This window comes from Cheilinus undulatus, linkage group 2 (genome assembly GCF_018320785.1).
Source record: "Cheilinus undulatus linkage group 2, ASM1832078v1, whole genome shotgun sequence".
NCBI lineage: Eukaryota > Metazoa > Chordata > Actinopteri > Labriformes > Labridae > Cheilinus > Cheilinus undulatus.
In genome coordinates, this window is record NC_054866.1 from 47,741,974 (window position 1) to 47,758,248 (window position 16,275).

The following is a 16,275-nucleotide window of genomic DNA, read 5'->3' on the forward strand; positions in this document are numbered from 1 at the left end:
GTACATTTGAAAGACATCGTATGGTCATCTGAAAAGTTTCTTGTTTGGGATATCTTCTTCTGAGCTATATCAATCAATTTCTTCTTCTTTTCTTCCTTCCTTTAACTGGTTTTGTCAGATTTCCTGGCATGAAAACAAAGAGTTATGCTGGAAAAGAAACTGGAGGAACAGTGGAAACGGGAAGATTCGAGGGGCAGGTGAACATTTCACAACCAGAGATATCAGGAGCCAAAGTAAAAACAAAGGGAAAAGGACAAAAGTTTGGAATCAGCTTTCCGAAGAGCAAACACACGAAGCCAGGCTCGGCTTTGGAAGGTGGATCTGTGGAGCTGAAGCCCCCCGGTGTGAACATTCAGCCACCATCAGTGGAGTTCAGTTTGTCTGGTGATAAAGACATTAACGTACCTGATGTGGAGTTTGCACTGCCGTCAGGAAAACCTGAGGCATCTTTGCCTGCAGTGGAAGGAAAGGCAGAAATCAAAGCTCCTAAAATTGACATCAAAGGAGGAGCTGATGCAGAGGCAGCTAGGGGAAAAGTTGATGTAGATGTGGGCAAAGGAGATGCAAAGTTAAGAATGCCAAAGCTGAAACTACCTAAAGTTAGACTCTCACGTCATTCAGACGAAATCGATGGTGACATTAAGGTAAAAGCCAAGGGGATGAAAGTTCCTGAAACAGACATAATACCTCCAGAAGCTGAACTCAAAGCAGGTGAGATCAGTCTCCCTGATGCAAATATAGCCAAACCAAAGATAGAGGGTGATATCTCAGGAAAAGCTCCATCTATTCAAATGCCCTCTGTTGATATATCCTTACCAAAAGTAAAGGGAAAGCATGACATCGAAGTTGCCCTCCCTGAGGGTGCTGGAAGGATGGAAATCAAGATGCCAGTTATTGACATCTCTGTGCCTGATGTTGATTTGGAATTGGACACCAAAAGACTTCCTGATGAGGTGGAAGGCACATTTAAAGGGCCCAATATCTCAATGCCAAAGGTCGATGTCTCCCTACCAAAGATGGGAATGCCCAGTTTAGACATCGAAGGTCCAGAGGGTGGAGGAAAATTTAGTTTACCCCCTGTAGACATCTCTCTTCCACAAGTGAAAGCAGAGGGTGGAGATGTGGATATGGACTATTATGTAGGTGGAGATGGGAAGTTCAAAATGCCTGATTTTGATGTCTCTTTCCCAAAAATTAAAACATCAGGGGAAGTAAATACACAAGGGAAAGAGCTGAAAGGGGAGTTCAAGTTACCAAATGTAGACATTTCTCTACCCAAAGGCAAAACTGAAGGAGACACTGGAGGTGCTGGAAAGGGAGGGAAGTTTAAAATGCCTACCTTTGATGTTTCTCTGCCTAAGATGAAACTACCAGAGGGTCATATGAACGTTGACGAGCCCAAGCTCGAAGGTGGAAGTGGGATCCAGATGCCTTCTGTTGACATATCATTACCAAAAGGAAAAATAGAAGGGGACATTGAAATAGAGGGTCCATCGGCAAAAGGAGGGAGGCTCAAAATGCCCTCACTTGATGTCAAACTTCCCAAGATGGAAACATCTGGGGTTGATGTTGACTTACAAAGACCTGAAGTCAAAGGTGGAAAAATTGGAATGCCATCAGTTGACATTTCTCTACCAAAAACAAAAGGTGAGGTTGACATAGAAGGAAAAGGCAAATTTAAAATGCCTTCGTGTAATATTAATCTCCCAAAAATGAAATCACCTGAAGGAGATGTTGTTTTAGAAGGACCTGAAATCAAAGGAGGAAAGATCAAGATACCTACTGTGGATGTCTCACTTCCCCAAGGAAATGTAGAGGGGGATTTGGACATTAACAGACCTAAATTTAAAGGAGGCCAAGTAAATGTGCCTTCTGTAGATATATCTCTTCCAAAAATGAAGCTACCTGAAGGAGATGTAAAACTAGAATTCCCTGAAATTCCAAATGTTGATATTTCACTTCCCAAGTCAGGCATAGAGGGCAACATCGAGGTCGAGGGCAGCGGCAGTACTGGAGGAAAGTTCAAGATGCCAAATTTTGACATCTCACTCCCAAAGATGAAAACCAAGGAGGGAGATGTTGATATTGAAGGACCTGAAGTCAAAGGAGGAGGGAAATTCAGCATGCCATCATTAGACGTATCTCTCCCTAGCACTAAATCACCGAAGGGGGAGATAGACATTGAAGCCCAAGGTGGGAATTTCCAGATGCCTTCTATAAATGTGTCACTACCAAAGATCAAATCCCCAGGGGGGGACATGAACATTGAGGGCCCTGGGGTTGAAGTTAATACACCAGAGGTAGATGTAGACCTAAAGGGAAGCAAGATTAAGGGCGGGAAAATTAAAATGCCTACGGTTGATGTCTCTATTCCGAAAGGTAAAGCAGAGGGAAAGATTGATGTTGAGGGGTCCTTAGGAAAAGGAGGAAAGTTTAAGATGCCAGCATTTGATGTGTCGAAACCAAAAATGAAGATGCCTGAAGGAAATGTCGGCATTGAGGGACCCTCTGTTGACATCTCTCTTCCAAAAGGGAAAGTAGAGGGTAACATACAATCTAAAGGTAAAGGAGGACATTTCCATATGCCCTCAGTAGATGTTTCTCTCCCTAAAATAAAATCTAAACGAGGAGATATCAGTACAGAGGGACCAGAAATCAAGGGCACAGATATCAAAATGCCAACTATTGACATCTCACCACCTAAAGGAAAACTAAAAGGGGACATCACAATTGAAGGGGAAGGAGACAAAGTCAGCTTGCCCTCTGTGGGTGTTGCCCTACCTGCAGTAAAAATCCCCAAAGGTGATGTAAAATTTCAAGGGCCAAAAGTCAAAAGTGGTAAATTTGAAATGCCAAAGATTGATGTCTCACTTCCAAAAGGAAAAGCAACAGGGGACATTGATATAGACATTCGCCCTGGAAAAGATGGAAATATTGAAATACCAGCCTATGATGTTAGACTTCCTAAAGGACAAGCCAAGGGTGGCATAAATGTTGATGTCTCAGCACCAGAAATTAAAGCTCCTAATGTAGACGTCAGCCTTGAGGGTCCAGAGGTTAAAGGAAGAAAAACTGAAATGCCAGACATTGATATTTCACTCCCTAAAGGAAAAGCAAAAGGAGGAACTGAAATTGAAGGACATGCTGGTAAAGGAGGAAAGTTTCACATGCCTTCATTTGACATCTCTCTTCCTAAAATGAAAGGAAAAGGACCAGAGGTCAACGTAGAGGGTCCTGAACTTAAGGGAGGAAAATTAAACATGCCAGACATTGATTTGACCCTCCCTACTGGAAAAGCTGATGCTGACCTCAACATTGAGGGACCAGAGGTGAAAGGAGGGAAATTCAAAATGCCCAAATTTGATGTGTCCCTTCCAAAGGCGAACCTGCCAGAAGCCAGTGTGGACATGCCATCAGTTGATGTTTCACTGCCAAAAGGAAAAGCAGATGTGGATGTAGACATCGATGTACCCACTGGCAAGGGAGGGAAATTTAACATGCCCTCACTTGATATCTCTCCACCTAAAATCAAAGCAAAAGGAGTTGATGTTGATATAACAGGACCTGAGGTCAAAGGTGATGTATCTCTCCCAAAAGTGAAGACTCCAGAGGTTGACATCAACCTTCAGGGTCCTGATGTCAAAGGGGGAAAGTTCAGCCTACCCACTGTTGACATTTCACTCCCCAAAGGAAAAGCTGACGCCGACCTCAACATTGAGGGTCCAGAGGTGAAAGGAGGGAAATTCAAAATGCCCAAATTTGACGTGTCACTCCCAAAGATGAACCTCCCTGAGGGCAATGTTGAAATGCCATCTTTGGATGTTTCATTACCCAAAGGAAAGGTGAAGGGAGATGTTGATATTGAGGGACCCAAGATTAAAGGAGGCAAGTTCAACCTGCCCTCAGTGGACCTCTCTCTTCCTAAAATCAAAGCAAAAGGACCTGATGTTGACATTGAAGGACCTGAATTAAGAGGTGATATTTCCCTCCCAGAGGGCAAACTTGAGGGTGATGTCAATGTTGAAGGACCCGATGTAAAAGGAGGTAAATTCAAAATGCCCAGATTTGATGTCTCACTGCCAAAAGTGAGTCTCCCAGAAGGTGATGTTCAAATAAAGGGCCCAGACATCAAAGGCAGAAAGATTGAAATGCCAGACATTGATATTTCATTGCCCAAAGGAAAAGCAGGAGGCGAAATTGAAATTGAAGGACATGCTGGCAAGGGAGGAAAGTTCCACATGCCTTCACTTGATATCTCTCTTCCTAAAATGAAAGCCAAGGGGCCAGAGATAAATATTGAAGGCCCTGACCTAAAAGGTGGCAAGATGAGCGTACCATCACTTGATGTTTCTCTGCCCAAAATTAAGTCTCCTGATGTGGATGTGAGTCTGCAGGGTCCTGACTTGAAAGGAGGAAAAATTAATGTGCCAACAGTGGATATTTCCCTTCCTGAAGGAAAAGTTGGAGGGGATATTAATCTTGAAGGCCCAGATGTGAAAGGAGGGAAATTCAAAATGCCCAAATTTGACATATCTCTACCAAAAGTCAGTCTCCCAAAGTTTGATGCCAGTGTGGAAGGGCCAGACCTGAAAGGAAAAATGGAAATGCCATCAGTTGATGTTTCTCTGCCAAAAGGAAAAGCAGATGTGGATGTAGACATCGATGTACCCAGCGGCAAAGGAGGCAAATTAAAAATGCCTACAGTGGATATTTCCCTTCCTGAAGGAAAAGTTGGAGGGGATATTAATCTTGAAGGCCCAGATGTGAAAGGAGGGAAATTCAAAATGCCCAAATTTGACATGTCTTTGCCAAAAGTCAGTCTCCCAAAGTTTGATGCCAGTGTGGAAGGACCAGACCTGAAAGGAAAAATGGAAATGCCATCAGTTGATGTTTCACTGCCAAAAGGAAAAGCAGATGTGGATGTAGACATCGATGTACCCACTGGCAAAGGAGGGAAATTTAACATGCCCTCACTTGATATCTCTCTACCTAAAATCAAAGCAAAAGGAGTTGATGTTGATATAACAGGACCTGAGGTCAAAGGTGATGTATCTCTCCCAAAAGTGAAGACTCCAGAGGTTGACATCAACCTTCAGGGTCCTGATGTCAAAGGGGGAAAGTTCAGCCTACCCACTGTTGACATTTCACTCCCCAAAGGAAAAGCTGACGCCGACCTCAACATTGAGGGTCCAGAGGTGAAAGGAGGGAAATTCAAAATGCCCAAATTTGACGTGTCACTCCCAAAGATGAACCTCCCTGAGGGCAATGTTGAAATGCCATCTTTGGATGTTTCATTACCCAAGGGAAAGGTGAAGGGAGATGTTGATATTGAGGGACCCAAGATTAAAGGAGGCAAGTTCAACCTGCCCTCAGTGGACCTCTCTCTTCCTAAAATCAAAGCAAAAGGACCTGATGTTGACATTGAAGGACCTGAATTAAGAGGTGATATTTCCCTCCCAGAGGGCAAACTTGAGGGTGATGTCAATGTTGAAGGACCCGATGTAAAAGGAGGTAAATTCAAAATGCCCAGATTTGATGTCTCACTGCCAAAAGTGAGTCTCCCAGAAGGTGATGTTCAAATAAAGGGCCCAGACATCAAAGGCAGAAAGATTGAAATGCCAGACATTGATATTTCATTGCCCAAAGGAAAAGCAGGAGGCGAAATTGAAATTGAAGGACATGCTGGCAAGGGAGGAAAGTTCCACATGCCTTCACTTGATATCTCTCTTCCTAAAATGAAAGCCAAGGGGCCAGAGATAAATATTGAAGGCCCTGACCTAAAAGGTGGCAAGATGAGCGTACCATCACTTGATGTTTCTCTGCCCAAAATTAAGTCTCCTGATGTGGATGTGAGTCTGCAGGGTCCTGACTTGAAAGGAGGAAAAATTAATGTGCCTACAGTGGATATTTCCCTTCCTGAAGGAAAAGTTGGAGGGGATATTAATCTTGAAGGCCCAGATGTGAAAGGAGGGAAATTCAAAATGCCCAAATTTGACGTGTCTTTGCCAAAAGTCAGTCTCCCAAAGTTTGATGCCAGTGTGGAAGGACCAGACCTGAAAGGAAAAATGGAAATGCCATCAGTTAATGTTTCACTGCCAAAAGGAAAAGCAGATGTGGATGTAGACATCGATGTACCCAGCGGCAAAGGAGGCAAATTAAAAATGCCTACAGTGGATATTTCCCTTCCTGAAGGAAAGGTTGAGGGCGACATTAATCTTGAAGGCCCAGATGTGAAAGGAGGGAAATTCAAAATGCCCAAATTTGACATGTCTTTGCCAAAAGTCAGTCTCCCAAAGTTTGATGCCAGTGTGGAAGGACCAGACCTGAAAGGAAAAATGGAAATGCCATCAGTTGACGTTTCACTGCCAAAAGGAAAAGCAGATGTGGATGTAGACATCGATGTACCCACTGGCAAGGGAGGGAAATTTAACATGCCCTCACTTGATATCTCTCTACCTAAAATCAAAGCAAAAGGAGTTGATGTTGATATAACAGGACCTGAGGTCAAAGGTGATGTATCTCTCCCAAAAGTGAAGACTCCAGAGGTTGACATCAACCTTCAGGGTCCTGATGTCAAAGGGGGAAAGTTCAGCCTACCCACTGTTGACATTTCACTCCCCAAAGGAAAAGCTGATGCCGACCTCAACATTGAGGGTCCAGAGGTGAAAGGAGGGAAATTCAAAATGCCCAAATTTGACGTGTCACTCCCAAAGATGAACCTCCCTGAGGGCAATGTTGAAATGCCATCTTTGGATGTTTCATTACCCAAAGGAAAGGTGAAGGGAGACGTTGATATTGAGGGACCCAAGATTAAAGGAGGCAAGTTCAACCTGCCCTCAGTGGACCTCTCTCTTCCTAAAATCAAAGCAAAAGGACCTGATGTTGACATTGAAGGACCTGAATTAAGAGGTGATATTTCCCTCCCAGAGGGCAAACTTGAGGGTGATGTCAATGTTGAAGGACCCGATGTAAAAGGAGGTAAATTCAAAATGCCCAGATTTGATGTCTCACTGCCAAAAGTGAGTCTCCCAGAAGGTGATGTTCAAATAAAGGGCCCAGACATCAAAGGCAGAAAGATTGAAATGCCAGACATTGATATTTCATTGCCCAAAGGAAAAGCAGGAGGCGAAATTGAAATTGAAGGACATGCTGGCAAGGGAGGAAAGTTCCACATGCCTTCACTTGATATCTCTCTTCCTAAAATGAAAGCCAAGGGGCCAGAGATAAATATTGAAGGCCCTGACCTAAAAGGTGGCAAGATGAGCGTACCATCACTTGATGTTTCTCTGCCCAAAATTAAGTCTCCTGATGTGGATGTGAGTCTGCAGGGTCCTGACTTGAAAGGAGGAAAAATTAATGTGCCTACAGTGGATATTTCCCTTCCTGAAGGAAAAGTTGGGGGGGATATTAATCTTGAAGGCCCAGATGTGAAAGGAGGGAAATTCAAAATGCCCAAATTTGACATGTCTCTACCAAAAGTCAGTCTCCCAAAGTTTGATGCCAGTGTGGAAGGACCAGACCTGAAAGGAAAAATGGAAATGCCATCAGTTGATGTTTCACTGCCAAAAGGAAAAGCAGATGTGGATGTAGACATCGATGTACCCAGCGGCAAAGGAGGCAAATTAAAAATGCCTACAGTGGATATTTCCCTTCCTGAAGGAAAGGTTGAGGGTGACATTAATCTTGAAGGCCCAGATGTGAAAGGAGGGAAATTCAAAATGCCCAAATTTGACGTGTCTTTGCCAAAAGTCAGTCTCCCAAAGTTTGATGCCAGTGTGGAAGGACCAGACCTGAAAGGAAAAATGGAAATGCCATCAGTTGATGTTTCACTGCCAAAAGGAAAAGCAGATGTGGATGTAGACATTGATGTACCCAGCGGCAAAGGAGGCAAATTAAAAATGCCAACAGCTGATATTTCCCTTCCTGAAGGAAAGGCTGCGGGCGACGTTAATCTTGAAGGCCCAGATGTGAAAGGAGGGAAATTCAAAATGCCCAAATTTGACGTGTCTTTGCCAAAAGTCAGTCTCCCAAAGTTTGACGCCGATCTGGAAGGACCAGACCTGAAAGGAAAAATGGAAATGCCATCAGTTGATGTTTCACTGCCAAAAGGAAAAGGAGATGTGGATGTAGACATCGATGTACCCACTGGCAAGGGAGGGAAATTTAACATGCCCTCACTTGATATCTCTCTACCTAAAATCAAAGCAAAAGGAGTTGATGTTGATATAACAGGACCTGAGGTCAAAGGTGATGTATCTCTCCCAAAAGTGAAGACTCCAGAGGTTGACATCAACCTTCAGGGTCCTGATGTCAAAGGGGGAAAGTTCAGCCTACCCACTGTTGACATTTCACTCCCCAAAGGAAAAGCTGATGCCGACCTCAACATTGAGGGTCCAGAGGTGAAAGGAGGGAAATTCAAAATGCCCAAATTTGACGTGTCACTCCCAAAGATGAACCTGCCTGAAGGGGATATCAATGTTGAAGGACCAGCGATGAAGGGGGGAAAGATAACCATGCCTTCTGTTGACATCTCGGTTCCAGAGGGAAAAGTCACAGGAGATATTGATATTAAAGGACCATCAGGAAAGTTTGGGGAGCCAAAGGTTGACCTTACTGGTAAAAAAAGTGGTGGGCTACACATGCCAACACTTGACATAGACCTCCCTAAATTTGATCTTGACCTCAGCTTCCCCTCTGGTATGAAAGACAAAAGCCTCAAAGTAGAAACCTCTGGTCTCGATGGGTCTGGAAATCTTGAGATGTCTGGTCCCAAAGGTGACATCAAGCCTGCCAAATTGAAAGTTAAAGGTGCAGACATTGAAACAGAAGGTTTAGAAGGTCCAGGCACATCTCTTAAACTCCCAACAGTCAAACTACCAACAGTTGACATCTCAGCTCCAAAGGTGGATCTAGACTTTGGCCTCAATAAACCTAAAGGTGATGATGTAGAAGTGGAACTTCTGAAAGCAGAGGGAGGAAGGCCGTCTTCAGGGGGTAGCTTTGATCTTCCTGATGTTTCCCTCAAAGCCCCGAGTTTTACACTTCCCAGATTTGGGGGAAAATCCAAAAGTGGTGGTTTGGAGGTGTCAGGAAAAGGCCCAAAGGGTGACATTTCCCTTAGCCCACCACAGCTGGAAGGAGAAATTAGGGCACCATCTGTAGAGTTTGATGGGGATGGAAAAGTTAAGGTGAAGAAACCTAAATTCAAAATGCCCTCATTTGGTTTTTCCAAAAAGGATGCAGATGTATCTGTGTCTTGTCCTGATGTGGATGTAAAAGCGAAAATGGGGAAAATTGACATTCCTAAACCTGAAGTCAACGTTGAGATGCCAGAGGAGAAATCAAAACATAAGGTTAAATTCCCCAAGTTCAAAGTATCATCACCAAAGGGTCAGCTGCCTGAGGGAAATGTTGACACTCAAGCAGAAGCAGATATGGGAGGGAAAAGTGGCTTCCATGCACCAGAAGTCAAGATCAAGCTGCCAAAGTTTTCAATGCCAGGATTTGGCTCTAAAGAAAAAGATTTAGGCAAGCCAAGTGGTCATCTTGAAGGCAAGGCCAAGGTCAAGATTCCCTCTGTAGAGCTGTCACTTCCAGAAGCTAAAACCCCAGAGATGGAGGTTCTTCTTCCCAAAGCAGAGGTGGATGTCTCAGAGGCTGATATCAGAGGTTATGAGGGAAACATTAAACTAAAGATGCCAGATATAAAGATGCCAGATATTGACTTGTCTCTTCCAAAAGGGAAAACAGGTGACACTGAAGGAGGGAAGTTAAAAATGCCAAAAGTCAGCATGCCTGACCTAGACTTATCCCTGCCAAAAGGGAAGTCCCCAAAGATTGAAGGACCAGAGGTGGAATTTAAAGGAGGTGAAGGAAAATTCAAAATGCCTCAGATAACAATGCCATCAATAGATGTTTCTCTCCCTAAAGGAAAATCTGGAGATCTTGATGTCCAAGGAATTGAAATGGAGGGTGAAGGAGGTGGGAAATTTAAGATGCCTCGTGTGAAAATGCCTAATGTTGACATAACTTTGCCAAAACCAAAAACTGGACACATTGACACTCCAGATGTGGATGTAGATGGAGAGGGGGGTAAACTCAAAATGCCTGGCATCAAAATGCCAAACATTGAATTATCTCTACCAAAAGGAAAGACCGGTAAATTAGAGGGACCACATGCTGAAATAGAAGGAGGAAAAATGAAGATGCCAAATATCAAAATGCCAAATGTTGATATTAACCTGCCAAACATGAAAACTGGCGAAGTTGATGCACCTGATCTTGAAGCAAACATTGAGGGAGGAGGAGCAAAAATTAAAATGCCCCATTTAAATATGCCTTCAGTCAACATTTCATTGCCAAAGGGAAAAGCGGAAGGTCCAGAAGTTGAAATAAAGGGAGGTAGCGGAGGAAAGTTTAAAATGCCTCATATGAAAATGCCAAATATTGACATTTCTCTTCCAAAAGGGAAGATTGAAAGTCCAGATGTTGAAGTTGAGGGAGGTGTTGGAAGAAGGTTGAAAATGCCAGATGTTGATGTCTCTCTTCCGAAAGGAAAGATTGAAGGTCCAGAGGTGGAGCTCAAAGGGCAAGGTGGAAAATTTAAGATGCCACATCTCAGCATGCCTTCTGTTGATATTTCACCACCCAAGGGAAAGATTGAAGGGCCTGATGTTGAAATGGAGAAAGGTGAAGGAGGAAAATTCAAGATGCCACATCTCAGCATGCCATCTGTTGATGTTTCACTGCCTAGAGGAAAAATTGAAGGTCCTGAGGTTGAAGTAGAAGAAGGTTCTGGAGGAAAATTTAAAATGCTTCACATAAAAATGCCAGACACTGATGTATCACTACCAAAAGGAAAGATTGAAGGCCCAGAGATGGGATTGGAGGGAGGATCAGGAGGAAAATTTAAAATGCCTCACATCAAAATGCCAGATATTGATCTTTCTCTACCGAAAGGTAAGATTGAAGGACCAGATGCTGAAATCAAGGGAGGACTTGGTGGAAAAATTAAAATGCCTCACATGAAAATGCCAGATGTTGATCTCTCCCTGCCAAAAGGAAAAACTGAAGGACTGGAGGTGGAGATCAAAGGGGAAGGAGGGAAATTCAAGATGCCAAATCTCAGCATGCCATCAGTCGATGTTTCAATGCCTAGAGGAAAAACTGAAGGGCCAGATGTTGAGATCGAGGGAGGATCAGGAGGAAAGTTTAAAATGCCTCATATGAAAATGCCAGATTTTGATGTATCTCTACCCAAAGGAAAGATTGAGGGTCCAGAGGTTGAATTTGATAAGGGTGCTGGAGGAAAATTCAAGATGCCACATTTCAGTATGCCATCTGTTGATATTTCACTTCCTAAAGGAAAATTTGAAGGTCCTGAGGTTGAAGTAGAAGGAGGTTCTGGAGGAAAGTTCAAAATGCCTCACGTGAAAATGCCAGATGTTGATCTCTCTCTGCCTAAAGGAAAAATTGAAGGACCGGAGGTGGAGCTCAAAGGGGAAGGGGGAAAATTCAAGATGCCACATCTCAGCACGCCATCGGTTGATGTTTCACTGCCTAGAGGAAAAATTGAGAGTCCTGAGGTTGAGGTAGAAGGGGGTTCTGGAGGAAAGTTCAAAATGCCTCACATGCAAATGCCAAATATTGATTTCTCCCTGCCAAAAGGAAAGGCTGAAGGACCAGATGTTGAGATCAAGGGAGGATCAGAAGGAAAGTTTAAAATGCCACACATGAAAATGCCAGATGTTGATGTATCTCTACCCAAAGGAAAGATTGAGGGTCCAGAGGTTGAATTTGAGAAGGGTGCTGGAGGAAAATTCAAGATGCCACATCTCAGCATGCCATCAGTTGATATTTCACTTCCTAAAGGAAAAATTGAAGGTCCTGAAGTTGAGGTAGAAGGGGGTTCTGGAGGAAAGTTCAAAATGCCTCATATGAAAATGCCCGATGTTGATTTCTCCCTGCCAAAAGGAAAGGCTGAAGGACCAGATGTTGAGATCAAGGGGGGATCAGAAGGAAAGTTTAAAATGCCACACATGAAAATGCCAGATGTTGATGTATCTCTACCCAAAGGAAAGATTGAGGGTCCAGAGGTTGAATATGAGAAGGGTGCTGGAGGAAAATTCAAGATGCCACATCTCAGCATGCCATCAGTTGATATTTCACTTCCTAAAGGAAAAACTGAAGGTCCTGAAGTTGAAGTAGAAGGAGGTTCTGGAGGAAAGTTTAAAATGCCTCACATGAAAATGCCAGATGTCAATGTCTCACTGCCCAAAGTAAAGACTGAAGGTCCAGATGTTGAAATGGAGGGAGGAAAATTCAAATTACCACATATGAAAATGCAAGATGTAAGCATCTCTCTGCCCAAGGGAAAATCTGGTAAAATTGAAGGACCAGATTTGGAGGTTGAGGGAGCTGAAGGAAAAATTAAATTGCCACACATGACAATGCCCTCAGTGGACATTTCACTTCCAAAAGGAAAAGTTGAAGGTCCCAAAGTTGAAGTTAAGGGTGAGGAAGGAAAGTTCAAGATGCCTACAGTGGATGTTTCTCTTCCTAAAGGTAAAATTAAAGACACTGATGCACCTGCAATGGAGATGGAATTAACAGGAGGAAAGATAAAAGGCCCAGATGTTAAACTTTCAAAAGGGGTGAAATCAGGTGATGTGGAGATCAACTTACCAAGCTTTGAGGCAGGAGGGAAAACCAAAGTCCCAAAAGTCACATCACCAGAGCTTGACACTGATGCAACACTTCACCAAGACGCAGCGGCTGAGGGAGAGAACAAAGGCCTTAAACTTAAGATGCCAACAATAGATATCAAAGGTCCAAAAGGAGATCTTGAGCTCGATATTGGACTGCAAAGAAAAGAGGGAAAGAAGGACAAGAAAAAAGTTGAACTACCTGACTTGGATTTGAACACAACAGAAACAAGCAGCAAAGTTAAGGGTGCTAAAGTAAAAGGGACAAAATTCAAGATTGGAATGCCCAAAAAGAAAACTGGCAAAGATGTAGCAGCAGAAGCAAAAATATGCAAAAAATGTGGTGATGAGGAGTTGAGTGGTAATGTCAAACATACATGCAAGGTTGAAGGAAGACCTGAGTATGACGTTGAAACCCACAATGGACATAAAGAAGACAAAGATCGTATTACCATCTCTGTGCCGGGGGTTACATCACCCAGTGTTCAAGGCTCTGTAAGCTTAGGAACAGGGGCAGAGGGAGGAATGTCATCATCCAAAGCAGAAGTCAAAGTCCCCAAAATTCCAGACATAGATTTTGATATAGGTACATCACATGATGAAGACAACAGCAAAATAGAATCCAGCAAGAAAATCAAAATCCCCAAGTTTGGCGTCCCATTACCCTCCATCTCCCCTGAGGATAGAAGGAATATTTACGGGCAAGAAATTCAGTATGAAGGCCCTAAAATGCCTAAAGTGAAGAAGGCTGTTTTTGTCTTGGTAAATCCTCCACAAACGGACGAGCCTGCAGCATCCACAGGCCGCCTTGAAGTAGAGACAACGACTGAGGCTGAAACAGAAGACCTCAAAATGAAGATGCCAAAAATCAAAATTAAGCCAAGTTTTGGGAAGTCTAAAGACAAATCAGTTACTGTGGGCATCGAGAAAGAATGGGAGGGAGAGACATCAGAGGTAGGGAAAATGAAGATGCCTCAGGAGTCATTATCACCTGAAATGTCAGGACAGATTGATGTCAAAGGTTCCAGTTCAAGTCTCAACGGTGCAAAAGACACAAGTCCTCACAAGTGCTCCAAGGATGATAAAGGGACATTCAGTGGAAAATTCAAACTTCCAAAGGTGGAGTTTACCTCTCCATATGGAAAACTGTCAGGAAGGGAGGAGGACAAAGAAATAAGTGTGAAACAAGAAGGGGATTTGCCATCAGGAGCAGAGGGAGAAGCCAGAGGACTTGCAGTGAAATCAGGCAAGAGTGGCTCTGCTGGGTCTAGTGTCGAGCCCTCAAAGGAGGTGGTATCATCACTTGCCAGAACAGAAATGCTGGACAGGGACAGCTCAGAGTCCCCCGCTAGCTTCACCATGGAGTTCAGCTCCGCAAAGGTCCAGGCTTGGAGTGAGGCTGAAAGCAGAAACAGGGAGTCTGAAGAAAGGGAGACTGCCCCGTGGTTCAAGGTCCCAAAGTTCACCCTGAAGCCACACTCCACAGGTAAGAAGAAAGGAAACTTTGAGCTGAAATAATCAATGGAAATTTATTTACAGAGAAAACCACTAATTTCCACATGGAAGTCAGTTTAATAGTTATGTTTTGCACGAATAATCCTCTGTTGTGTCTTTTTGGTTCAATAGACACTTTGTAGAGATTTAGAGTAACCTGACATTTAGGCCTTGTCCACACGGAGATGAAAACCATAGTTTTCCGTAAACATAGGATCGTTTCAGGAAATCTCCACACAAGCACAGAACTACTGTAAACGACTGAAAACGCTGTAGTATATATGCCAAGCCTGTAAGTGGCGCTGTAACGCTGCCACGGAAATACACCAAAAGAGAGGAGTTACCTAAAACTGCCACAAACTTTCTCCTGGTTGCCCTTCTGGTTGCTCTCCGCGTTGGATTTAAGAACATCTGGTGTGTGTTGTTCACGGTGGTGGTAAAAGAGCATCGGATATTTCTGTAAAAGCCATAATAAGGTCAGGAGCTTCTGCAACACAAAACACAACCTGTAATCTGCCATTGTTGTTTTGGTTTGACATGCGCATGCGGCTTAGGTGGGCTATGCTATGTGTGACGTAATTGTTTCAAAAAAATATGCAGTTGGCTGTTCACACGGAGACAAATGGTACGCATTTACAGACTTGCTCATTCTGGGACCCGGTTTCAAAAAGTAGTATTTACCGCCTCCCATAGCAACGTTTCTGTGTGGATCAAACGCCGATACGACAAAAAAGACTTTTCTCACACTCCTAAATTCGTCCCTGTGTTGACGAGGCGTAAGTCCTAACTGCATATGTGGGTCTAATCCGATTATGTTTTTTTTTATTTCTCCTAACAGCCCAAGAGACAGTGGCGGTGCACTGATGATATCCGTATCCATGATTCACATGTTGTGTTCTGACTTGAAGGCAAAACTATTCAACTCATGCAATTGCATAATTACATAAAAGGCTTCAATTACTGTTGTATGAAGTAGCACCTGAAAGTTAAAAAAAGAAAGGCCTGCAGAAAGGCCTTTAAGTTAACAATAGTGCCACTATTTTCGACATTTTGAAAACAGTAACTGTAAAAACCTTAGGTTTTGTATTTTTATACTATTTAATATAATGTATGTATGTTCTGAGTTGAGACACACACTAAACTATCATAATTCTCTGCATTTTCCTCGATAACCAAGCAAGTAGACCCATGACACCATTTATGTATTAAAAGCACAATCTTAAACTGCAGTATTGTCTGGTATAATCACAATTGCACATCATCACCAAATTGTGGCGCACTAATACAGACCTGCTTTAATAAGTAGATCCAGGACTTTTAACATGACCTTAATCATCTAAAAAGAAACTTGGTATGGGCTGAAAAGGAAATAAGTGAAGAGTAAAAATGTAAATGTGTGGTAACACAAGCTTCAGGTGATTTCTGGCTCGTCCACTGAGCTGTCTGTGAGTTTTTTAAAGTGTGACATTTTGCTGTTTGTCTTTTGCTTTGTAACTGTGATTCTGCTGTTGTCAAAGCACTTTGTAAACCTCTATTATTAAAGGTGCTATACAAATAAAGTTTATTATTATTATATTATTATTAAATGAGACATTAAGGAGCAGTGTTGAGCTTGTTTTTACATCACTGTGGCTGCAGGGAGACACTGATGTGGCTTAACCAAAGTGTGTTAAAAGAAACAATAAATCATGCCATTTACTGCAGTTTTAAAAATTAATGCAGTAATTGTGGACCATAATTTTCAGAATTAATCTGTACAACACAATTATTTACCATTTCTTCTAGGGCTGGGCGATATAGTTAAAAAATTTAATCTCTGATTTTTTCACACAAACTCTATTTAAGATTTTGATAGATTTTTTGTTGTTTGTTTTCAAATGAAAAAGAAAAATATTCAAACGGGTTTCTTTCATTTTTATCAACAACAATAATAATAATAATGTTTTTATAATGTTTATTTGTAACAAAATAGAACTGAATGTTCCTTTAAATGTCCAAGTGTGAGCTGTAAACTTGTCTTTAAAAGTGCACTATGGAGGGTTATTTACATGAACATTCAGACTCTGAAAGTTTTTAT

At 42.6% G+C, this 16,275-nt stretch overlaps 1 protein-coding gene across 2 annotated transcripts in view; it reads left to right on the top strand.

The window, feature by feature from the left end:
* Positions 1-16,275, top strand: part of prx (periaxin) — a 59,161-nt gene that overhangs the window by 39,316 nt on the left and 3,570 nt on the right. For both annotated transcript variants that reach the window (XM_041807774.1, XM_041807783.1), the window contains one exon: positions 119-14,190. In XM_041807774.1, the coding sequence (XP_041663708.1) occupies positions 119-14,190 (14,072 nt within the window). The remainder of the gene's footprint in view (positions 1-118; positions 14,191-16,275) is intronic.